This window comes from Mustela erminea, chromosome 1 (genome assembly GCF_009829155.1).
Source record: "Mustela erminea isolate mMusErm1 chromosome 1, mMusErm1.Pri, whole genome shotgun sequence".
NCBI lineage: Eukaryota > Metazoa > Chordata > Mammalia > Carnivora > Mustelidae > Mustela > Mustela erminea.
The window spans coordinates 207,784,443-207,808,876 of NC_045614.1; the positions used below are offsets into that span (position 1 = coordinate 207,784,443).

The following is a 24,434-nucleotide window of genomic DNA, read 5'->3' on the forward strand; positions in this document are numbered from 1 at the left end:
CAGTTTTCAGCCCTTGCGCATCAGCCCGGGCTGGAGCCTCAGAGCCCTTGGGCCCTTGTCATTTTCTTCCTGGCTTTAGGGACAGTCCCTCCAGCTCACCCCCTTGCCCAATTCATTTGGTCCAGCGTTTTTCATCCAGACTTCATTGTTAGAATGCGATACAGAGTAAGCTGTTCAATTACTGCTAATAACTTTTGTAAACGTTCTGCGTTAGGTTGCTAGAACTGCCCTCACGGGTGGCTCAAACCACAGACATTTATTTTCTTACAGCTCTGGAGGCTGGAAGTCCAAGGTCAAGGTGTTGGCAGGTTCGGTTTCTCCTGAGACCCCTGTGCTTACCTTGCACACGGCTGCCTTCTTTTCTCTGCGCTGTGAACCCCTGGTGTCTCTTCCGCTCCTTAGAAGGCTCCCTGTCCTCTTGGATGAGGGGACCCCCTCCCCATTTCCTCGTTTACTTATAATTTCCTCTTTAAAGACCCTGTCACCAAATAATCACAGGAGGGGTTAGGTCTTTAACAGGTGAATTGAGTGGGGAGACACAATTCAGTCTATAACAGATTCTGATATAGTTACTAGTGTCTTTTTCTTCCAACCACACTGTACTCATTCCTTCCTTCCTTCAAGAATACTGGAGTGCTGTCTGTATGCCAGAGACCCTTCTGGATGGTGAGAACGTGTCAGTGAAGAACGGAGGACTGTGCCTTCCCCTCTGGGGCATCCGAGGGTCAGGTTGATCCCACACTCAATCAGCGGGCAGTATAGGATTTAAGAAGTAACCAGTGCTAAGCGGGGGGAGCAGGCAGGAGTAAGGGGATTGTATTAAGGGCTTGGTGGTTATAGCTGTCAGCAGGGGGATACTCCTGTCACATCCGAGGAATGGTAAGGAAGCAGTGGGTGAGTGGTGGGAATGGGAGGGGGGACCAGAGGGCAATGGGGTCAGGGAGTGAGCTGGCTGCCTGTGGGGAGCTGCGGGCATCGTCAGCACTTGGCTCTTCCTCCAGGAGAAATGGGGGTTGGTCCTTGCTTTTGGAGAACTTTCCTGTCCGCCACCGCCCCCCCCCCCCCATTAGTTGCTCTCGAGAAGGTGACAGGTGAGTCAGACCAGTTTGGGAGGGAGAAAGGCTCCCCAGCCCAGGCCCAGTCCATAATTAGCTGTGGCCTTGAGAGGGACTTCGGTGACCCCAGGGAGTGGCTGGTGAAGAGTGACAGATCTTCTGCTCTGGAATGCCAGGGGTCTCAGACGCACCCTTTAACTCTGGTCACGGCGCCTCTCTCCCTAGCGATTTCTCCTATACTCAGCCAGACGCTTGGGAAGCATGAAACGGCTTTATGGGGGAGGCTGGCGGGATGGTTTCAGTCCATGCGTGGGGAGCAGGGGACATCAGCCCACCGCCTTTAGCTTGACAGTGATCCTAAATTTCTTTCTCTCTCTGACTTGCCCAGAGAGGGCCGCCAGGGATACCCTTTGCGCAGTGTCCTCTGATCTGCTTCTGCTAACATTTAGTCTAAGTTGTGCGCCTTCTGTTGAGCCTGAAGTGGCGTCCCCAGGGCACACAGGGGGTGGCTGTAGGCATCCGTCTTTGCTCCTTGTCTCCCTCTATCCTTAGTTTGCATATACCTTGGCTCTCGTACCTGTTTCCTGAGCTCCTCTGTTCCTGACACTGTGCCAGGCACTGGGCACACAAGGGCAGGCCACCGTTTGAGGTGACAGTGGGGCTAGTGCCAAGAAGGGGGTTCTAAGAAGAAGAGGGTTCTAGAAAAAGGATGAGGCTTGAAAAAAAGCGAAGAGGGGTCTGGCCCAGAGTCTGCGAAGGGGGTGTGGAGGTGGGCGAATGTTGTGCTGAGAAGTAGGGACAGCACGATAGAGCCCAGTAAAAGCACAGGGCAGAGTGAGCGATGGTGAGTGCCCTGGTGGGGGCACAGGGCATGGGCACAGCTGGAATCAGACGGGTCTGGGAAGCCTCTCCTGGAAGGTGATGTTTCTCGAAGAGGACACGTCTGTGTCTCTGCTTCGTAATCCCGCACAAGCTGAAACACATCCCCAGGTGGCATTTCCACAGTCAAAGGGAAGGATTTTGGTCTGCGTGTCTTGTAGCGGAGGATGAGGAGGCCTGGGGTGCTTAGACCTACCCACGGCAGGAGCAGGCAGGGGTGCCCAGGAAGCCACCGTACTGACCACCTGTGGCAGACTGAGGGGACCCTCTGTCCCCCTTTCGTCCCTTCCTTCTCCCCCTCCCTTCCTTTCTCTCCCCCAGTAGCTCTCCGAGAGCCACGCACTGAGCTAGAAGCTGGGGGACCCAAAAGAGAGGCAGTTTATAGACCCTAGGGATCTCAGTGAGGTGTCCCAAGCTGTTAACTTGTGTGGTGGGCGTGAGAGCTGGGGAGGTGTCGGCGACCTGAGGCAGTCCAGGCTGGAGAAGTAAACTGCCCTCTGAGGTCAGGAGGGAGTGGGGCCCGGCCAGGGAAGGGCCGCCCTTTGGGGGCGAATTCCAGGCCGGGCTTGGGGGCAGGACTGGGGAGGCAGCCCAGAGGGGCTGGTGGAGACAGAGCTCAGAAAAGAGGTGTGAACATGACATGGGTGTTGGGTCTCACCAGCATACGGGTCACAAAGTGGGGGAGCCCGGAGTAGAGCCTGGCGGGCGGCGCATGAGCCCATCATCATGGTGGGAGGGAGGAGGCCTGAGGCGGAAGCTCGAGACGGCTCTCACCTCCTGACCGGGGGGCTCTGAGGGCCCCAGACCCGCCTGTGAGGTCAACAGGGAGCGGTGGGGGTGGGAGCCTGGGCGCGGGCCTTCCTGGCTCTGTGTCCACTCCTCTTGCACAAACACGCGGCTCCCGGCAGTGAACACTTATTAAGGGCTTCCGTGAATGTTCTGGGCGCCGAGCACTCTTCCTGGGTGGCCTGGCTTCTCTCTCCGGCATCCCTATGAGGTACGCACTATTATCCTTCCCTGCATTTTAAATTTTTATTATTTTTTTTAAAGTAAGGAAGCTAAGGCTTAGAGAGGTCCAGGCTAACAAGTGGCAGAGACAGGCCCTGGTATCAAGGCCCCGGGGCCTCGGAGTCCGCAGGCCCAGCTGATGTGCTGTGCCTCCCCGTCACCTGCTGGAAGGTGGAAAGCAGGTGAGATCAGGAAAGAAACAGGTCTGGCTCCAGCCCTTGGTGAAGGGACACGAGTTCTTGGCTCTTAACTTAGGTTTTCATTCTTCTGCAAGATAAGGGAATCCCATAGAATTCTCTGATGCTTGGATGATCTCTTGGTTGGCTTGGGTGGCCATGACTACAGGCCACACACTGAAGGTGTAAGCAACAGACATTTATTTTCTTATAGCTCTGGAGGCTAGATGTCCAGTAGGGTTGGTTTCTGGTGAGGCCTCCTTTCTTGTTTGTAGATGGCTGTCCTCTTGCTGCATTCTTCTATGACCTTCCTGCTATGCATGTGCAGAGACAGACAGACAGAGAGAGAGAGAGAGAGAGAGAAATCGGTGGTATCTCTTCCTCTTCTCATATGAACACCAGTCCTACCAGATTAGGGCCCACCCTTATCCTCGCCTTTAATCTTAGATGTCTCCTAAAGGCTCTTTTCTCCAAGTACAGTCACCTGGGGAGTTTGGCTCCCATACACACATTTTGTAGCAGGAGGACCGCCTTCAGTCCAGAACAGATGATAATCTTGAACCACGACAAAGGATCTGAGTTCTCTCCACGAGAGGGTCTGGAGGTCTAGCTCTCTTCCGTAGTATACACTTGGCATTTGGAACAGTGTCAAGTGTTATTTTAGGTGCTTAATAAATGTTTGCTGAAGGAGAAAAGAGTCCTTTGAGTTTCACGTACATTATTTGTTAAGAAACCAAAGCATTCTGTGGGTACCCGAGTGACTCAGTCCGTTAAGCGCCCAACTCCTGATTTTGGCTCAGGTCATGATCTCGGGAGTCCTGGGGTCAAGCCCCACGTCAGCCTCCTTGCTCAGCGGGCAGTCTGCTTGAGGATTCTCTCTCTCCCTCTCCCTCTCCCTCTGCCTCTCCCCCACTCACGTGCCTGTGCGCTCTCTCTGTGTCTCAAATAAATAAATAAGTAGATCTTAAGAAAGAAAAAAAAAAGAGAAGGAAAAAAGAAAGAAAGAAACCAAAACATTCTGGAGGAAAGCTCCTTTTTCGGCTAATTTCCATGTAATAAGAAAATTCTGTTGGTCAAGGCCTCTTCCTCCCTATACCTTCTGATTATTTAAAACATGGTATGAAAGCGCTTACATTGAGGAAAGACCTAAACTTTCGAAACCACGGCACACATTGTAGGAAGGGTAAAACATCCGTGTGTGTTTTGGGGATGGTAAGAAGTAGGTCTTAGGTCAGCATTCTTTTTTCTTAGTCCTCTGGAAGCTCCATTTTGCATCTGGCTTTTCCTTTCAGAGATGAGCCACGTCGACGATTCTTGACGATTCTTGACGCACTTGAGAGGAATGAATTTTAAAGGCAGCGGAAGGGGATGGAGGGTGAAGGGATGAATTTTAAATCCCGTTAACTCTGATCCTATGTAGACAGTCTCAACAAAGTCAATATTTAAAGAAGATGAGAGACTAGGCTGCTCTTAAACCACTGCCTTGGGATTTAAAAGCAACTCCATTCCAGAGAGTTCAGGACACCGACACGCGGGCCAGGTGTCTTTTTTAATCGGCTGGGGACGGAAACGCACATTTAAAAAAAAAAAAATCTTAGCTGAGCTGAGCCGGAGTGCTTTTTCACCCTCTCTGTAGGCTGCTTCAGTGAAAGTAACATGGTAATGAGAGGAAGAGCATCAATTTAAGGAGCGCTTCCCATGTGCCTGACATCGTACTACGTGCTTTGTCCCCATTATCTTAGGAACGACTGTGTGTCATGACGGGGTCATTTTGTGTTTCCTTCATTCAGTGTTGGAATTTTTTCTCCTAATACAGGCCGTTAAGCACGAATTCCTCTCTGCAAATCATCTTTCTTCTGATGGATTGGGATCCAGGCGCTTGAGCTCCTCCCCTTTTCCCGCGTCGCTCCTCCCCCTCCCCCACGTCGCTCCTCCCCCTCCCCCACATTGCTCCTCCCCCTCTCCACGTTGCCCCTCCCCTTTCCCCGCATTGCTCCTCCCCTTTCCCCGCGTTGCTCCTCCCCCTCCACGCCCAGCGGACTCCTCCACCTCTTCCTTTGCATCCTTGAGGTCTTCTCGCCTGCAGTTACCCCCTTCTCGCCTGCATCTCCCCACCCCCGAACATTTATTTACGTATCTCAGAGAGAGAGAGCGAGTGAGAGCGAGAGCGAGAGAGAGAGAGAGAGCACAGCGGGAGGGGCAGAGGGAGCCGGAGGGAGAATGTCAAGCAGACTCTGCCGGGAGCGGACCTGACTCGGGACTCCATCCCCATCTCACAAGCCTGAGATCAGGACCTGAGCCCAAACCAAGAGTGGGACGTTGAGCCCACCAAGCCATAAGCCACCCGGGCGCTCCTCTCCTGTACCTTCTATTCCCCACCCCGTAGGCACCCAGTTCTCGTAGATGTACTCATTATTTTGGCCTTGGGGGGATTTCCTTTCGTTTCTTAGGAGCTTAGCTATTTAAATTTGCTGATCTTACCCATCATTGGTTGGCCTTTCTTCTTCTTCTTCTTCTTCTTCTTCTTCTTCTTCTTCTTCTTCTTCTTCTTCTTCTTTTTTTTTTTTTTTGGTGGGAGGAGGGTGGGGTGGGGAGGATGCTAGCAGTTGCCAGGTTGTGAGAAATGCAATTTCTTACTTCAATGAGAAAAGTTGGTGAATAACCCGTTTCAGCTGGAGTCCACTGGAGCCGTGTTATTCTCTCTCTGCTCATCACCCCCCTCGCCCCCCGACAAGACCCGAGACTCATCTTGGAAGCATGGGGGCAATCTTTGGAAACAGATTCCTTTGTGAGATTTCGGGAGACTCTGCAGCTTGACTCTGGTGAAGATCTGGAACCCTTGATTTCACCTTCCACAGCAAGACTTTTTCTCTTGATGTGCTCTGGATGCCGTCCAGGCTTCCGCACTCCCTCCGCAACCCCGTCCTGCCCTCCCCGAACTACTGCTTCCATTTGGGTCCTTGGCCTTGGTCTTCAGCGAGTCTGTACCCATTTAATTTTTACTTTTTTAAAACTCTCCTGACTCAAGCAGTTTCTCTTTTCAGACCCATCAGCATGCCAGGCTTCCACCGGGTAGAATCAGCATTAGATCTACTCTGCCTGCAGATCTCTGATTACTGTCAAACTCAATTAGATCCCTCCCTTTGCTGATCATTGACTGCCTTTCCCTTAATTTCCCCGCTTAGTGTTTCCCACTTCGGTTGTTACAGATGACAACCGAAAGCTGTAATCAAGAACGGCATTCCATTTTCAGTATTATCAAGGCAGAGGGGATGAGTGTCGCGGGTGAATTAAAAAGCCTGGGGACGGGGTGGTGTGTGGAAATGGAGAGGGGGAAGTCGTGCGGTGACCTGGGGGCTGCAGGTCTTCACCAGGGGGCTCTCAGAGCCAGCAGAAGGTGGGAACGAAGGTACCCAGTGACAGGGGGCACATCTGGTACACTAGCTTCCCAGAGCTGCGGAGACAGAGCTCCGCACACGTGGTGGCTTAAAGTAACAGAAATGTATTCTCTTCTGTTCTGGAGGCCAGAAGTTCAAAGTCAATGTCATTGGACCAAAATCAAGGTGTTGCCATGGTCGTGCTCCCTCCGATGGCTCTGACGTGGAGGCGCACCCTGGCTTGTGGGCTTTCACGGTGTCTCTCCGCCTTCCCACATCTTGCTCCTCTGGGTATTTGTGCGAAATCTAGGCGCCCCCCCCCGCCCCTCTATTTCATAAAGACGCTTGAGCTGACATTTAGGTCCCACTCAGAGAGTCCCGATTAATCTCATCTCAAAATCCTTCGCCTTTTCCGAATAAGGCCACATTCACACATTCCAGGGAGTAGGACCCAAAGCCTTTGGGTGGCCCTTATGTAACCTATGACAGGAGATTGAAGAGCTAAATAAATTATCCTCATAATTATTGTGTGCTCTGTTGAAAAGGGCAGATCGTATTACTGCCTGGCTTTCAGACTATTGTCTGTTCATAGGACTTAGAAGAATTTCATTGCCAGAGGGTGTAATTTTTAAAACATTGCCACACAGACTCGAGCAGAGAGAGACTCTAATTGTACTTCTCAGCATCCCTTTCTCCCCCCCAGGAGACCATGGATACGTACACGCGGGGACTCACGTGCGCACACATAGGAGTGTGTGTGTGGGTGTGGATGTCTGTGGGTGTCTAGGCATGTGTTTGCACGTGTGTGTATGTGTATCTATATATATTTTTCTTTTGGGGGGGTCACAAATGAGTATAGTTTATAAAGCTTTTAGTCTAGCACTTCCTGACCTCGTTGGGACCAAACTGCAGCCAGAGTGTAGCTTCACCCGCTCTGGGGGGACAACCTCAGCCCCAGGCTGACTTGGGGTACAGCAGACCCCCAGCTTGTGTGGTGCGTTGGCTGATTGTTCCCTCTTCATCATATCTTTGGATTAAGGACCTGAAGATCCCCCATTAAAGTGGATGAAGGGGTTCAGAAGGCACAAACTTCCAGTTAGAAGTAAGTCTTAGGGTTATAACACACGGCATGATGACTCTAGTTAATGATACCGTCTTGTGTATCTGAAAGCTGCTGAGACAGGACAGAAACGTTCATATCACACAAGCACGGAAGTTGTAACTATGTGTAGTGATGAATGTTCACCAAATTTATCGTGGTAATCCATTTGTAGGCTCAACACCATTTCAAATCAGGACGTCTCAAATCAGGATGTCGTACACCCAAAACTGCTGTGCTGTTGCATGGCAATTACAAACTTAAAAAAAAAAAAAAAGGGAGACTCTGCTCTCCAGAAGAGATAATAAATTAAGATATTTAGGATTTGCTCAGGTAGTAACCTGTTGGTCCCTTACTGTTTATGCAGAGTGTGTGTGATGGAGAGGAGGAGCGTGGTCCCTGCTTCAAGGGATGGGCGCTTTCAGGGGGATCCCAGCTGATGGCTGTGGTGGGCCTGAGGGAAAAGGAGTGAAAGCACCCTCTGGGAGGGAGGTGGGACTGGAGTTAATGGCTCGAGGACTGGAGTGTTCAGATGGGTGGGGGGTGTGTGGCGTGAGCACAGACTTGGAGGGTAACCCGATGTGTGTTTGGGAGAAAGAGGAGACTGGCCACCCAGCGCAGCCGGGGTTGGCCCAGGTGGTAGAGCTTGAATGCTGGGCCAGGGAGTGTGGACCTTGCCCTGTAGGCAGTGATAAGTCCCGAAGAGATTTACACAAGAAATCAGAGTTCCAGACCCAATGATTTTAGGGCAGAGCATAGAGTGACTTCAAGGGGAGTCAAGACAAGCACCAGGGAAATGAGGTAGGACATTGCTGTCATAGTTCAGGTGAGTGTTGGCCAGATTTAATTATTATTTCATTATTTTTAAAGATTTTCCCTATTTATTTGAAAGATAGTGAGTGAGAGAGAAAGTGAGAGCATGAGCTGGGGGAGGAGCAGAGGGAGAAGCAGACTCCCCGCTAAGCAGGGAGCGTGATGCGGGACTCCATCACGGGGTCCTGAGATCATGACCTGAGCCAAAGGCAGATGTTTAACCAACTGAGACACCCAGGTGCCCCCAAGACTTAATTATTATTATTTTTTAAGATATTTAATTTATTTGACAGAGAGGAATCACAAGTAGGCAGATCAGCAGGCAGAGGGGGAAGCAGGCTCCCTGCTGAGCAGTGAGCCCTATGCGGGGCTCGATCCCAGGACCCTGGGATCATGACCTGAGCCAAAGGCAGATGCCTAATGAATTAGCCACCCAGGCGCCCCCATCCCCTTGATGCCACTTTATTTATTTATTTTTAAAAGATTTTATTTATTTGACAGAGATCACAAGTAGGCAGAGAGGCAGGCAGAGAGAGAGGAGGAAGCAGGCTCCCTGCCAAGCAGAGAGCCCAATGCGGGGCTCGATCCCAGGACCCTGAGATCATGACCTGAGCCGAAGGCAGAGGCTTTAACCCACTGAGCCACCCAGGTGTCCCCCCCTTGATGCCATTTTAAATCAGGCTTTTCTCCTGGGACAGAGGAGTAGCTATGTATCTCCCTGGGGTTCTTTTGAATGGCACGGGGAACAAGCTCTGGTTGCAGGGCCTGACAATGGCTGTGTTCTCGGTGTCTCCTCAGGTGGCCATAAAGGTCATTGACAAGAAGAGAGCCAAAAAGGACACTTACGTCACCAAGAACCTTCGGCGAGAAGGGCAGATTCAGCAGATGATCCGTCATCCCAACATCACCCAACTCCTTGATATCTTGGAGACGGAGAATAGCTATTACCTGGTCATGGAGCTGTGTCCTGGGGGCAACCTGATGCACAAGATCTATGAGAAGAAGCGTCTGGAGGAATCTGAAGCCCGCAGATACATCAGACAGCTCATCTCCGCCGTGGAGCACTTGCATCGGGCTGGGGTGGTGCACAGGTGAGGGCCCTCCCCTCCTCGCAATCGAGACTCTGTGCTGAACGGCTGGACAGCGCTTCCGCATGCTCTGCACAAGGCTGATGGTTGCAGGGGGCTTTACCATTCTTGTGCATGTGTCGTGGAATTATTCTGTGGGCTGGGTTAATGCCATCATGGGGTTAGGAGAGTGACATCAGGAGCCAGAGAACCTGGGTTTGCATCCTGGCTCTACACTTTCACAGTTGTGTGATGCTGGGCAAGTTACTTAGCCACTCTGAACCTCAGTCTCTTCTTCTGTAAAATGGGAATAATAATGATACTTACACTTGTGGCTGGTGTAAGGGTTAACAGAGAAGGCTATGAGTGAATATATGAGAAGGACTTGGAAGTGGGCTTGGTACATAGTAACAGCCACGTTGAGTGTTGGCTGCTCTTCTGACTTGCAAATAGTAATGAGTCCAGTTGCTTGGGAGTCTGAAAGAAGAATCAGTGTTACGATGGCATGAGATGGTTTTTTGGCTCGTGCTAAGGATGATGCTTTCATTATATTTGCTTTACCTGTGATAGTCACTCCATAGATGTGTTATTCAGCTGAACTGAATCAGCATGTAAATTGTGACCTTGCACTTGCAAGGGAGGGGTTTTCCCATAAGCCAGACCCACCTTGCGAATGCTTACGAAAATCAAACTTTTTCTTGAAATGATCTGCTCCCTCCTGAGGAGAAGCTCCACAAGGAGAAGGGAAAGGAAATAGCATTTTTGGCAATGTTGCCATTTTTAGTTCTGTATTAAAAGGAAGTGAGAAAAAAATTTTTTTTAAAAAAGTGGCCATCTTTTCCTCCCAAGGAAACGTGGACTTCACCAATAAGTGCGTAGTTCTTCATTCTTGAAGTTAGGATCAGTAATCACTCTGGGCTGTTGAGAAAAATTAAGGGTCCTGTTTCATTGATTATCACTCCTTTTTATGGCTGCATACTAGTCCATTGTACGGAGAGACTCCGTTTGTGTATCTGTTCATCAGCTGGTGGACTTTTGGGCTGTTCACACCTTTTGGCTTCTGTGAACGATGCTGCTTTGAACCTTCGTATACAGGTTACAGCATGAGCATGTGTTTTCCCTTCTGCAAAATTCTGCCTTTAGGAGCGGACCTGTTAGGTCACATGGCTTCTCTGTGTTTGACTTTTAGACCAGACACATATTTTTAAAAATTCAGCTTCTCATGGTGCATGCTCTGGGTTTGAAAACCACTCATATTCTGATGGGTGCAGAGGGCAGCTCTAGGCCTTTCGTTGACAGAACCTGTAGGCTTTCCAGGTGAAGAGGGCTTTCCCCACTCAACAGGCTCGGATGCTCTGCCCCATTGGGCGAAGCCTTGGGACACCGAAGGGGGAGGTCCCCTGGCTCAGGGCTGCTCCGGGGCCGGCCCTGGCCAGGCACCCTGTAAGTGGATCGTTCCCTCCCCGAGGTGAGAGACACTCTCCGTGAACATATTTTTAGTCACCCGTGTCGTCGTGAAATCACAGTTCATTCGAACTCTTGGAGTTGAGATCTGCAAGGAAGGGAACATTCAGAAATTTTAAGTGAATAACACTATTTTTGGCTCTCTCCCACAATACCGGTGTGAAGCCTGCCCTGTCACCACTCTGCCATGATTAGGAGAATGACAGCGGCCAGTGTGCCTGGTTCGCGCTCTGTTTATGGCGATGACAAAGGCACAGAAGCCTCGGGAATGGATCAGCCGGGATAAGGGGCTCTGCTGGCCACAGCAGAACCTGAATGCGGGGGCGGGGGGATGCTCGGGGTGTTGTGACAAGGGCTTCGTGCTGTCAGACCCCAGAGGAGGGCCCGGCGTCACAGGCCTCCGGGGACGCACAAGGAAAAGCCGGGGAGGGCTGTGCATGACTCCCCGGCCTCTCGCGCAGAAAACTCTCAACACCCCTTTTCAAGTTATTTTAACAAATTCCAGTCTCTCTCAGTGCAATTACTGCCAGAATGTCAAAGGAATGAATTTAATAATGTTTTGATAGCAAAGACGGGCGGTTTTCTTCCTCTGATCTCTGGCGTTCTACTTCTTCCTTGATCCTTGGAAAGAAATCCGTCAGCCTGGAAGGGCAGAGGCTCAGATCTTTTAAAGTTCGGGAGGGTTGGAAAGCTGAATGTTGTTTTGGAGGAGTTCTTCCTGTTTCTTTCTAGAAATCACGGTAAAGAGCGCCGGTGCGCACAGACGTTGTTGGGGGTTAGGTGGTGGAGACCTCGCGTGAGAATGGGTGACTTGAGCTGAATATCGTGGCTTTCCCGGATTCTGTACCACCGGCTCTTAGCATACTGGACCCAGCTTGCTGCTGGTGTGCTTTTCCCTGTAGCCCCTCTGCTTGGTGGGAATTTCTCTCCTCTGTGCTGCAGAGATGGAATGAATTTCATAATTCTTTTGAAAGTAGATTTTGCAAACGGGTAAGAGACTGCAGTATTTTGGGGGGTGGCCCGGAGTCGCTGGTGGGCAGATTTCAGAGCAAATAGATTTGATCAGCCCAAAAGATTCGGGATGAATTTTGGCGGCTGTGCATATGCGGTGATTGGAAGGGCTTTCGGTTACGGTTACAGTTACGGGGTCAGAGAGTGTGCTCTAAATGCGCAATTCCTGATTAGGCTGATACTGTATTCTTGGGTTCTCATCAGCTTAATGCTTGGCAAAGCCCTCGTTTCCTGTGACATGGGATCTAAATATTTAATTATCTACTCAGAACTACTAAAAGATCATTTAAAGGAAGCAGATCTCGAAAAATCATGTAAATATTCTAAGTGGAAAAAGGAAAAAAGAAACCAGAGCTCTATCTAGCAGATTCCCTGAGCTGGCAGAGAAATTTGTTTGTAAACTGGACCCACCAATACCTTTGTGACTTTTGCTGTAAGAGGGCTGCGACGGTGACCTTTTGCAAAAGAAGTGTATGGTTCCGTTTCTTCATTACCCCGTGTTAGGATTGCCTGAGATACTCCACATTTAAGAGTTTTTGCTTTTTCTTTTCTCTTTCCCTCAAACGTGCTTACCCAGCATGATGCCAAAACCTGATGATTTGCCTGTTGTCGATGGAGCGTTGATGCTTAACATCCATCAGTGAAAAGTGTGATTATACCGAGAGGCTAATTTGAGATTCATCTGCTCATTCAAAATAACAAAATCCAATCAAACTGTACAGACAAAACATAACAGGGTCACACAATACCGCCCTCCCTAAGCAGGAAGAGACAAGCCGTGGGGCCCCGCGGGACCAGGACAGAGAGACACATGATCAAAGGGAGTGAGAGCCCGTGTTTGGACGGACGTCAGGGCTGCCGCTCCCAAGGCCATGACCTTACTCATTCGTCAGTATTGGGAAAGGGCCCTCTGTGCTCAAGAGAAATGCCAGGGAAGAGAGGGACGCTTCTTTGTTCTCTTGGGCCTGACAAGAAGCACTGGAAAGGTCTTGAGACTTTTAACCCTTAGGTTTTCTTGGAGAGGGGAGGTGTAGGGGAAGGCGGAGGAGATTAGGAACTGTTTGGGTTCCCAGGGCCTTCTGCTGAGAGAGAGAGAGCACCTATCCAGAGGCACTGGTGATATATATCAAAGGTTTTGGGTTTTAAAAATATGATCAGAACTATGAGACTTCACAGAGCTCTAACGCAGCAGCTTTGCGGAGTGGGGTGTCCTGCGGTCAGGGGTGTTGATTCGGAAGCTAGACCATCCGCCCTTATCTGCTGGCTGTGCCACGTACAAGCCACATTGGGGCAAATCACTCGGTCTTTCATGCCTCCCTCCACAGTGGGGATAATGGATTATCTACTTCACTTGGCAGTTTTGAGGACTGAGAGTCAGTTCAGGTATCGTGTCAAAACTGAGACGGTAGGAACCGAGCACATGCTCTCATTGCTCCCAAGCCAACCTCGTTCATTCTGTGCCTGGGAAACTGAGCGCTTAGCCTCCCCGATGTCCTGGGCTCACACTCGTCCCATTCATCCTTCAGGTCCTTGCCCTAAGCTCACCTCCTCCAGGCGGCTCTCCGGGCTTGGCCGCCCTGGTCATAGACGCACGCTGCATTTCCACTTTGCTTTCCAAACACTTTTCTCGAACAATGATTTCTGCACAGGCCACAAGCGAGCTCAGCCTCGAGCCCGGCAGGCACGCAGCAAGACTGTTGAAGGCACGAAGGGGAAGTTGAATGAGCACAGCTAGTGTCAGAGTTGGCCTTGGGGATGGAAGTTTTCTGGTAGCCAGGTCCATGGTCATTCTGGAATATTCCATACTGTCCCTGGAGTTTCAAGGGAGTTTCCTCATGGACTTAGTACCAGTTTGTTTATTTTTCAGGTCACAATCTGTAGAGTCACATCTTTTTAGTGACTAAACGGATCTTTGATTTTATAAACAGTTCATTTCTGGAGCACTGTAGGAACTCAATAAAAGGTTTCATTCTGAATAAATGAATCAGGCACATGCTTAACAAATTATTCTTGTGTTGTATCAAAATGCCCATATTTTAAGTAAACCAGTGATTAAAAAGTCATTTGCTTTTAATACAGTGCTTTTGAAGACAAACCTAACCCCCCCCCCAAAAAAAAAAACCCAAAAAACCAAACATACCACCTCTCCTGTTTCCTGCAAAATGCTGATGGCCTTGGGGAGTTGTGTGCTTTTCTTGGATACTTTATTCTTAGCTTATTGCTAAAATCCATCTCCACAGGCACAGAGGTCTCCTCTAGACCTAACCCTGTCTGCGTTTGCTCTGGCCACCCCCTGGGCTCCTGCTCCCTGACCTTTCATTGGAGGGCTAACGGCCCCTAATGCTGTTTGCTTATCACCCAATTAATCACCCTCCCGAGTCTCTGCTGGGCCCCCCCAGTGCACTAGGCTCAGCGCCGTTATACCCTCCGCTTCAGCCTCTCGTCTCTTCCTGCTGGCGGCTGGCCGGCCTCCCAGTTGGCCTCCGAGGGGCCACCTGACGCTTGGACACATTCACGCATGGACTCCTGCTCACGACCTGCCAGGCTGTCACGGTCGGGAGGGACACCGTCTTTTAGACCAGAGTCGGCACTTCGCATTTAAATGACTTGCCCAGAGCCGCAGGGCGGTGGGTCAGAGGGCCTGTCTCTCCTTGTCCCCCGCTGCGGGGTCTCGCCCTGAGAACACTCAGTGCGTCTGCCCTGGGTTTTCCCGTCTCCTCCGCCGCTCACGCCACACGGCCACCTGCTTTCGCGGCCTTGAACCCTGGCTGCACTTGGCGCCCGGTTCTTCACTCTCATCTTCCGCTTCCACATGAGTGGCCCCATTTGGGGGTCCCTCCATCTAGGCTGGAGGGTTGTTAGGGGCCCGACCTTTGATCTTCCCTGCGGGGCTGGGTGGGGCCTGGGGAAGCCCAGGAGAGCCTCTTCCTCTACTCCCATCCCAGTGTTCTGAGTGTGTGTGCCTGCGTGTGTGCTCAGGTGTGCACACACACACATGCTCGCCCATGTGCACACACACTCATGCATAGTCACACGCCCACCCACATGCACACGTACTCGTGCACTCATGCACACTCACGCGCCCACCCACACACACTTGCATGCATGCACACATGCACACTCACACGCCCACCCACATACACATGCGCACATGCACTCGTGCAAACATGGACACTCACGCGCCCACCCACATATGCACACATGGACTTGTGCACTCATGCACACTCATGCGCCCACCCACGTACTCGTGCACGCATGCACACGTGCACTGGTGCACTTATGCACACTCACACACAGCCCACCCACATACACATGCACACCCACGTGTGCACATGTGCATACCCACGCCCACCCATATACACACATGCGTGTGCACACACACACATGCCAGCCCACCCACATACACACACATGTACACATCCACACACAACTCACACACACACACGCTTCCCCGCCACACCTCCCCGGCACTGCTCCTGGCTGCCTCTGGTCTGAAGGGGCCCAGCAGCCCTTCCCCTCCCCTCACCCGCGGAGCACTGGGGCCCTGTATGTTTGTTATGGCAACGGGGTCAACACACGCCCCTCTATCTGGGAGGGCTGTGACTGGAGTTCTTGGTGGCTAGCCTCCAGACCTCAGAGATTGCCATCGGTTAAGAAATGCCAAGTAGAGTGTGGGTGAACGAGTAGGTGCAGGGGAGCGTGCTTCGTAGCCTGTGGGTGAACCTTTAATTGTTAGTCCTGTTGGAGCTTGTTCTTTTGAAATAAACTAGAACAAAGGGCTGGTGATTAGGGCTCTCCCTGGGCCCTCTCAGTCTCCCCAGTCTCCCCCTTCCTGAAGCATGGTACACCCCTGACCCACGGTCAGGTCTGCAGAGCGCTGTGATGAGAGACCCTTGGGCATGTCTCCCAGAACGGCCCAGCTTCCAGAGGAGGGTCCGTGCCTGTACCCCGGGAGGCCTTTTCTGGGCTTTGTTCCCAAGACACATGGTAACTTCCTTTAGTAAATTCCCAAGATACATGCATCCTTCCGCCCAGCATTGTCTAGGTAAACCGATCCTCTGGTGCCCCCCTATATTGGGGCACGCCCCGTCCTCTTTCTTGCTTGTCTTGACCCCTCTTTGAAGCTCCTTTGGCCAAGGAAAAAGCTATTTCCCCCCATCCGTGGGGCCGCCTTCTTGCCTTCCCTTTTTTTCCCGAGTTACAAGTTTACTCCGAATTTCCAGTTTGCCTACCACGAGGAGAAACTCCTCACCCTGCCGGACCGTGGGAAGAGCGCCCTACTTCTCTCTCCTCTCCATAAAGTGATTAATATGATCGAGGAGCATTACTGTGAAATTGAGCGTTGCCTCCATCATCAAGTGTCAACCAGTCAGCTGTCCAGAACCTTCCTTCCCCCATGTCAAATCTGACACTTAAGAGAGCCAAATATTTTGTTCTTGGGGGTGGAGCTAGCATCAGCACCATGCTTTTCACGTGATTCACGGGAGGATTTCTGGATAACAGAGGCCTACCAGTCTTTTCTTTAAAAGCTACCTCGTAATAGCTAACACTAAAACCTTATGAATAGATTCATCCCTCTTTTATTATTCAAAGAAGTGTCTCTTCGTTTTGTGGCCTCTTGGGAACATTTTGTGGCTCCTTTGGTCATTGTCGATGAGCTGGGCAGAGGGTCTGAGTGGCCCACTGTACTGAATGGGACTCATTATTAATTTCAGGGGGTAAGAATCCTCAACACTGCCGTGAACATCCTGGGTGAGGCACTTGTGACTGTGGCCATAACGTTCCTAGCACTGAACTCCTAGGGAAAGGGGAAAAATACCCAAAAGCTACTTTTTAAAGAATTAAGAGACTTTATTTTTTTAGAGCAGTTTTAGGGTTACAGAAAAATGTGCTGAAAGCATCGAGTTTGCACTTGCTTTCTCACCCCACTTCCACATTGTTTTTCCTGTTAATATCTTGTAATAGTGCAGTCCTTTTGTTAGAATTCATGAACCGGTGCTGATACATCATTAGTAACTAAAGCCCGTGGTTTAGGGCTCTCTCCATGGTGTATAATTCTGTGGATTTTGACAAATGCATGATGTCAGTATCCTAAAGAATAATTTCACCACCTATAAAAAAAACCTACTTCATCTATTCCTCCTTCTCCTCCTCCAGGCAATCAGGGATCTTGTTACTGTCTCCATAGGTTTGCCTTTCCCGAGGATCCATGGTTAGAATCTCACAGTATAAAGCCTTTTCAGACTGGCACCTTCCACTCAGAAACACGCACTGGGCTTCCTCCTTGGCTTTTCCTGACTTGATAGCTCATTTCTTTCCTTTGTCTGGGTGGACCACAGTCTGTTCATCCATTTACCCACTGGACAGCTTGGTCGCTTCCAAGTTTTGGTAATTATGAATAAAGCTGCTTTGCTAGGAACATTTATGTCCACACGTTTTTGACTCTTTGAGCTAATAACTAGGCAAAAAGTACTTTTAAAAATATGATTTTAATGCTTTTTTCCCCTAATAGTCAGAAGGAAAATAGTCACCCCCTCCTTCTAGATCTTTCGAAAGACAAGGTGGGAGGTAGAAATAGATGAAGCCAAAAGCGGTCGAATGTTCCTTTCATTTGGATGGATTAGGTTCACTCATCTGCTGGACAGAGACTAATGGAGCTCGCCTTTAACGAGTCATGGAATCTTTAGGCAGTTAGACTGGTGATTGCTGAAATCTTCTAGACACATCGACAAAAGGGCAATACAGGGGCCAACAGCCGGTGAACATGTCTGCTCTGAGCGTTCGCCCCAGGGGTTGAAGTAGGTTATTCTGGGATGCGGTGGGTGAAAATGAAAACCGATTTCATTTTTTTCATTTTGCCTAATCATTACATTTTATACTTCCTCCCCTGCTTTTATGACATTTTCCTGATTTCAAAAGTGGGCCTTTTTTTTTTTTTTGCATTTTTTTCTTATTTTTAGTCTCCCATTTATATCATTCTTCTAATCATTGTGGTTGTTCTCTAGGCTTTTGTGGTTCCAGAATTATCCAGCTTCGCTTTATAATGCACAGCAATTGCTTTCTCTGCCTCACCTCTTTAAATTGTTTTTCTCCGTAGTGTATGTTCTGAACCAAACTTCTCCTTCAATACCTTAGTGTGGCTTCCATTCTTTCCAGGGAAGGAGGTTGAATTTCTGTAGAAACAAACTGTGGCCTTCCTTTAGATTTAAATAGCACTGCTGCTTTATAATCAGTTTTCACAGGATCGCAGTTTGGGCTATTGCTGGCCCACTGTTGTGTGTGCGAGGGCAGTTTTTTTTTGGAATTACCGTATATGCTTGAATATAAGGTCGAATTAGATCGTGTCCTGGTTCTCCTCCAAAAAGAGGAAGTGCCTCATTTTCAACAACCAAGTACTACTGGAAAAGCCACATTCACCTGGACTCACTTATGACTTAGGGAGCTCTAGAAATCTCCCAAGGAAACAGAGAGAAAGGGAGGCCAGGACATTTTACAGGGCTTTAATGATAACGTCTCACGATTGGACCTCACCATTGTGAGGGTTTGGGAGACAACTCTAAGAACAATTCACTGAGTGGTTAATTTATAGAGATTTTAAATGGGCGCTTATTATTTAAATGGCTTGCAATAAGATTACCAGCAAGCGATTCAAAAAGTGCTTTGCGACAAACATCCAGTCAACTTTGAGACCGTGCCACTCTGGTAATACGGCACGGAGACTCTGTCATCCTGGTCCTGGCTGTGATGTGTTTCAGTGAAACTGTTTCATGAACTGTAAGGGTGTGGGAACAATATTTCTAAAGTTAATATTATGGTATATGCGCTTAAAGCCAATAGTGCAGCTTTGTAGATAGTCATTTGATAATTCCATTGCATTAAAAAAATTACATAATTGTGTTTTCCAAAAACCCTTTACTGGGGGACAGAGTCTTCCCATTGGAAAAACAAGGGGGAGATTATTGTATATTGGGGGTTACCCTGTGTTTGGACATGCATGATACCTTTTATTTTGTTTTTTTTAAAAGATTTATTTATTTGACAGACAGAGATCACAAGTAGGCAGAGAGGCAGAGAGAGAGAGGGGAAAGGAAGCAGGCTTCCCAAGCCCAGGACCCCGGGATCATGACCTGATCCGAAGGCAGAGGCTTTAACCCACTGAGCCACCCAGGCGCCCCACATGATACCTTTTAAAGGCTGACATGGTGTTTAGATAATCTGTGTACTGTTTCAACTGGATCCAAGTGGAAGGATCCAGTTCTACCCCCCACCACCCCCCAGGTGGGTGGGTGTATGCAGATTGGAAGATAGCCATATTCCCTGGCTGCAAGTTTCAACTCAGACCATCCTTCTCATCCAAGTGTCCAGCCCTAAGGCTACCAGCCACATTTCCAATTTTGAAAGACATTGGAGGCTTTTAGAGCTCACCTTTTTCTGCACTTCACTTCTTCCCATCTTGAAATGCTTCCCAGTGCTTCCCTTCCTCGCTCCCGTGACAGCAGGATTCCTGACAGCTCCCTTTCCCCCCATTCTCTCCCTGGGTAATCTCATGTCCTTTCAAGACTCCGCTTCCCCTCCCCACGTACTGAGGTTGAAAACTGGTAGTTTGCAGGCCATGTCTTGTCTGCAAGGCTGGCCCATGCAGCATGGTTGTTACTGTTTTGAATGTGAATTTGTTGCCAACATTTAAAAACTGGGATAAAATCCAGATTTCTAGCTCCTGGCTAGAGCTGGCCTGGCTGGGACCAAGCTGTGAACAACTATCCTCATGACATATGGGACACTGCTCTCCTGTTTATTTATGAAAAGTCCTGCTCCCTTTTGTCCCAAGACTTCGATGTAGTGTTGTCCGTTGCCATGTTTCCTTATGATTACACTATTCTATTCCTTACAGTAGAGATAGGAGGAAAAAAGGATTTCTTTTGCCTATGCCTCTGCTCAAAAGTGGGAAAAAGAGAAAAACTGGACCAAGAATGCTGTGTGTTTCAAAACCATGGAAGAGAACATGGTGTGTGTGTGTGTGTGTGTGTGTGTTTGTAAGAGAAAGATGTTCTTATATATATCTAATACTCATGGTGTGTCTGAGTTGACAGCTTAAAGATGCTTATACTGTAATCAACTTAGATGGTGGTGATGACCAAATATATACTTCCGCTCACATTTTTTTCTTCTGAAATCCTAAACAATCTCTTCGGTAAAGTAGATTCATTTGTATTGACTGAGTGCCTGGGACATGCAAAGGTACTGGGGTGCAGTGGTGAGCAAGGCTGCCATGTTTCCTGCTGGCTAGGAGCTTACATTCAGCTCCCACAGATCCCTGAGCCTGATCAGCCTGAGCCTGAATACATTTCTCCCATCCACTCTTCGAGGTCCCCCAGTGTCCGTGATCAGTCAGAATCACCCACAGATTATTTAACAATCTTCACCCCATCTGCAAACTTCATTCCTTTTGGGTAGGTAACGGTAACATCCACTCAGGTGTAGCACCAGGCATTAGGAGCCGATATCTTTGGTGTCCATTTTTCTGCCTGCCATGATGTCTGCTTGCTTAAGTAGATGATCGCCTGCCAATTTGTAGATGACACTTGAGCTCCATGGATGGAGTTTGAAGAACGGATAAATTTTGTCATCTTTCAATTTGTTTTTTTGGATGCTTCCTCGACTCTGTTCCTTCCCACGGCTGGTGTCTCTCACCAGCTCACCAACCCGTGGCCACACTGGTATGTCCCCACCTGTTACAGGCAGTGCCTGTCGCAGAATGTTCTTCCAGTCTCTCCCAACCCCGTTTATTTAAATTCCAAGTTTCAGCTTTGTTCCCACTCCTTCCAGATACTTCTCAGGATGTGTTCTCTGCTTTTCTGAAATCCTTTGGCTTTTTCAGTCTGCAGCCATTAATTGTATCATACTTATAAATATTTACTTGTCGATCGTGTGAGTTTTGGCAGCAGGCTTTTTGGGCTGGTTCAAAGTGGCTCTCAGACAGTTCCTTTGCCTTCAGTAGCAAAATGTTACTCCACGATTTCAAATGCCTTATCTGAAATGCTCTGTGGTTTTGTTTATTTCAGGGACTTGAAGATAGAGAATTTGCTACTAGATGAAGACAATAATATCAAGCTGATTGGTATGACTTTTCTCTTTTTTTTTTTTTAAGCAAGATTATCCTTTAAGTGTTGTGTTGTCAATTCTCTGTTATATATTGCTGGATTATTGACTTTGAAAATGATTCATGGTCCGTTTCTCATCCCAGACAATACTCTAGGTCTCCTCCTTTTGCCTCCAATTGTTTAATAATAGTTTTGAAAGTAAAATTAATTTTAATAATAACCATAATTGGGAAGGTAGAAATACTGTAAAGTGACCACAAAATGAATTTCGCAGCTATAAGTAAGTATTTGTTGGTTCCGTGTTCCATGGTTTGTCCAGAGTTCAGCTTTGCCTACACTCAGGTGAATCTGAATTTTACAGTGGTTATTTTTATTTCGATTAACCATAAAACTTCTTAAAAATAATGAGAGGGGCGCCTAGGTGGCTCAGTGGGTTAAAGCCTCTGCTTTTGGCTCAGGTCATGATCCCCGGGTCCTGGGATGGAGCCCCGCATGGGGCTCTCTGCTCAGCAGGGAGCCTGCTTCCCTTCCTCTCTCTCTGCCTGCCTCTCTGCCTGATTGTGATCTCTGTCAAATAAATAAAATCTTTAAAAAAAAAATGGGAAATAGTTGTGTTCAGAAGTCCTACTCTTAGCTTAGCCATGGCTGAATTCCCTTTCTGTGACTATTGGGACGCTGAAGTAAAAGGGAACCCCACTACTGTTCTGTGTTTTAGCCAAGCCCATCGTACAATGGTGGCTGTGCAGAGAGAAATCCCCACAGAGGGAGAATTTAGAAGGAAGGTAATCAGAAGGAAGTTCCAGGATAGACTGAGTCATAATTGGTTCATAATTCAGGGCCCATAAGTGAGGTCACTCCATGACTCATTTTCTAGAAGAATTCCGTTTTTGTTTGCCTGAATGATTGCTCTTGGCCAAAGTCTCATGGCGTCATTTTTATACCCAGATGTGAGCCCCATCGTTGGTTCCTCTCTTTTCTTTGTTTTTCCCACCTCAGGTGCAAGTCATTTTTTCCATCTCGATGGCTTGAAGAGGTTTTATATTAGGAGAAAAGAGAAGGATCAATAGAACAGTGTGAATTTAACTCTTGTCCCCAAGAAGGAAATTTTGTTTGGCAACTACTAAACACCATCACTAGACTCTCCGAAACATGTCATTCAAGTAATCCAGTTAGATTCCTGGGCTCCCCAAACCAGGAGTCCTTGGCTGGCTGATTAAACACCACCAACACGGTGTTAATGAATGAACGTACCGATCTTTGGAAAACTAACCAGAGGGAACCTTTTTTTTTTTTAAATTTCCTTCCAAAGATTTTAAAGATCAGATGCTTTATAATGGAGAATTCAGAGAGTTTTCTTTTTATTGTGTTGTTTCACTGTCGTGTTTCAGTTGTCCCAAGGGCCAAATACAGAAACATTAAACAAGACAGATGTTGACATTCCTGTGGATGTCTTACTGGTTCTGATCTCCAGCAGATCATAAGAAAGTAGGCCACGTGAAGGCCGGATGTCCTTTATAGTAAAGGCTAAGCTCACGTCCCCCATGCACCATCCAGACTGAGGCCAAGGCAGGTCACCAGGGGCTGTATCTTTCTCCTACCCTGGTGCTGCTCCCGCTGCCCCTTCTCTTCCCTCTTGCCTCCCTTCCCCTGGAGGCTCGCTCTCTCTTTTCTCCCTAAGTGATAGCCCTGGACAATCATGTATGGCACTAGAAATGCACCGTGGAATGAGCGGTGTTGAAAGCACAGCTGTTTTTGTTGGTTAGAAGGGTGCTCAGAAGATTCTGGAAGAACCGATCTCTGTAGATGGCGGATGCGTGGATAAGTAGCTTACAGGTTGGCCGCCTGGCAAACCCTCTCAGAGCAGAGCCGTGCAAGTGAGAGGAAGACAAGCCCTCCGTGCGTGGGAGCCCACGATTCCCCTGGAGGAGAGCAGGATGGTGGATTTGGATTCAGATGCCTCAAGTCATCTCCGCTCAACATGGCAGCCAATGGACAGGCACCCAAGCCAGGACACAAGTGGGTTCTGTCCGTGGTGTCAGAGACCACCATTTCCAAGACTGCTGGCAAGGAGGCTCTGATCTTTGGATTTCCCATTATTGGAGTTTTTTATGTAGCTCCCAGTTCCCTCATGACCAGGATTAACCAGAAGTCCTACCGCACACCCGTAATCCGAGGAGACGTTACAGTAGCAGAGGACAACTGGGAATTGCCTTGTGTTGGCCAGTATCCGATTTTCCCCAGTGGGTCAATCACGAAGCTAGTGGTGGGCGCTGGAGGAAGGGAAGACCCGGAGTCATGTGCGTTTTCTTGCCCCTGGGTCAAGCCATTTGGACCCCATGTTTCTGTGACTGTCTTTTTGCAACTCGAAAGCTCTTTGAACCTTTTCTTCAAAAGAATTACCTGGTTATTTTTCAAAGATGGATTATAGCTCTTGGCATTGCCTCATATAATAGTTTTCCTTCTTTGAAATAATTCGATTTAAATGCATTTACTTAAGCCAGGTCCGCCATCTTTCAAATAAACTAGAGCTAACTGGGGGTAAGGTCTGATTTAATCAAGATTTTTTTTTCCCTCTTTCAGAAAAAGCAGTCTGATGTTTGATGGTTTAGAACGGTTTTTCACTTTGGTGTCCCACAGCAGGGTTCCCTGGGACCTTTTGTGAGATTCGCTTTGTGGCTCTCGGAAACTGAGGCTCGTGGGCTTCTCTATTTACCAGATCTAATTGGGGCAGACCTGGGGGACACTCCAGGAGGCGGACCTCTCTCTAGTTTCACTGTTCTAATTATAGGCGTGTGCATAACATTTTAATAATTGCCTTTATGGGTGTGAAAAGGACCGGTTATTTCTCTAGGATACATTTTAAATGAAACCCTTCCAGCGAGGTCAACCTTAAGTCATTTAAAATGCAGATTTCTCCTCCCTTCACCAGATCAGCTGCTAATTTACCTTTTTGAAACTGCTTGTGACAAGGCAAGGCGCTGTGTTCTCCAGCTTGCCTGGGAGCAGAGCGAGGGTAGGGGGGGAGCGGACGGGGGTAGGTAGGAGGGTCGGGGGTGACCTGGTCTCTTATCCCGCCCTGCCCTCTTGGTGTCCCACTGTTCTTCTCAGACCCCAGTGGGGGGAGGCTTGGTGGAGGGAGAGATCTGAATGAGGCGGTCCTTTGCTGGGAATGGCGCCCCGCTGACATTAGACACCGAGTCTTTTGATTTAATGTCAGAAATCTAGAGAGAAACTTTACGGGACTCCTAGGAGATCGGGCCTCTAACATGACTGCGAAACTTCCCTTAAAATGCTGCCCCCCAAACAATGTAATCTTTATTGCATGGTGTTCTTTCTGCATTTGTTGTTTTATTAAAATTCCTTTAGGGTGATTTGCAGATCTAA

The 24,434-nt window shown here is 48.7% G+C and overlaps 1 protein-coding gene across 1 annotated transcript in view; it reads left to right on the plus strand.

The window, feature by feature from the left end:
• Positions 1–24,434, plus strand: part of HUNK (hormonally up-regulated Neu-associated kinase) — a 98,490-nt gene that overhangs the window by 29,797 nt on the left and 44,259 nt on the right. The window contains exons 2-3 of the mRNA XM_032353743.1: positions 9,206–9,498; positions 21,012–21,067. Coding sequence (XP_032209634.1) covers positions 9,206–9,498; positions 21,012–21,067 — 349 coding nt within the window. The remainder of the gene's footprint in view (positions 1–9,205; positions 9,499–21,011; positions 21,068–24,434) is intronic.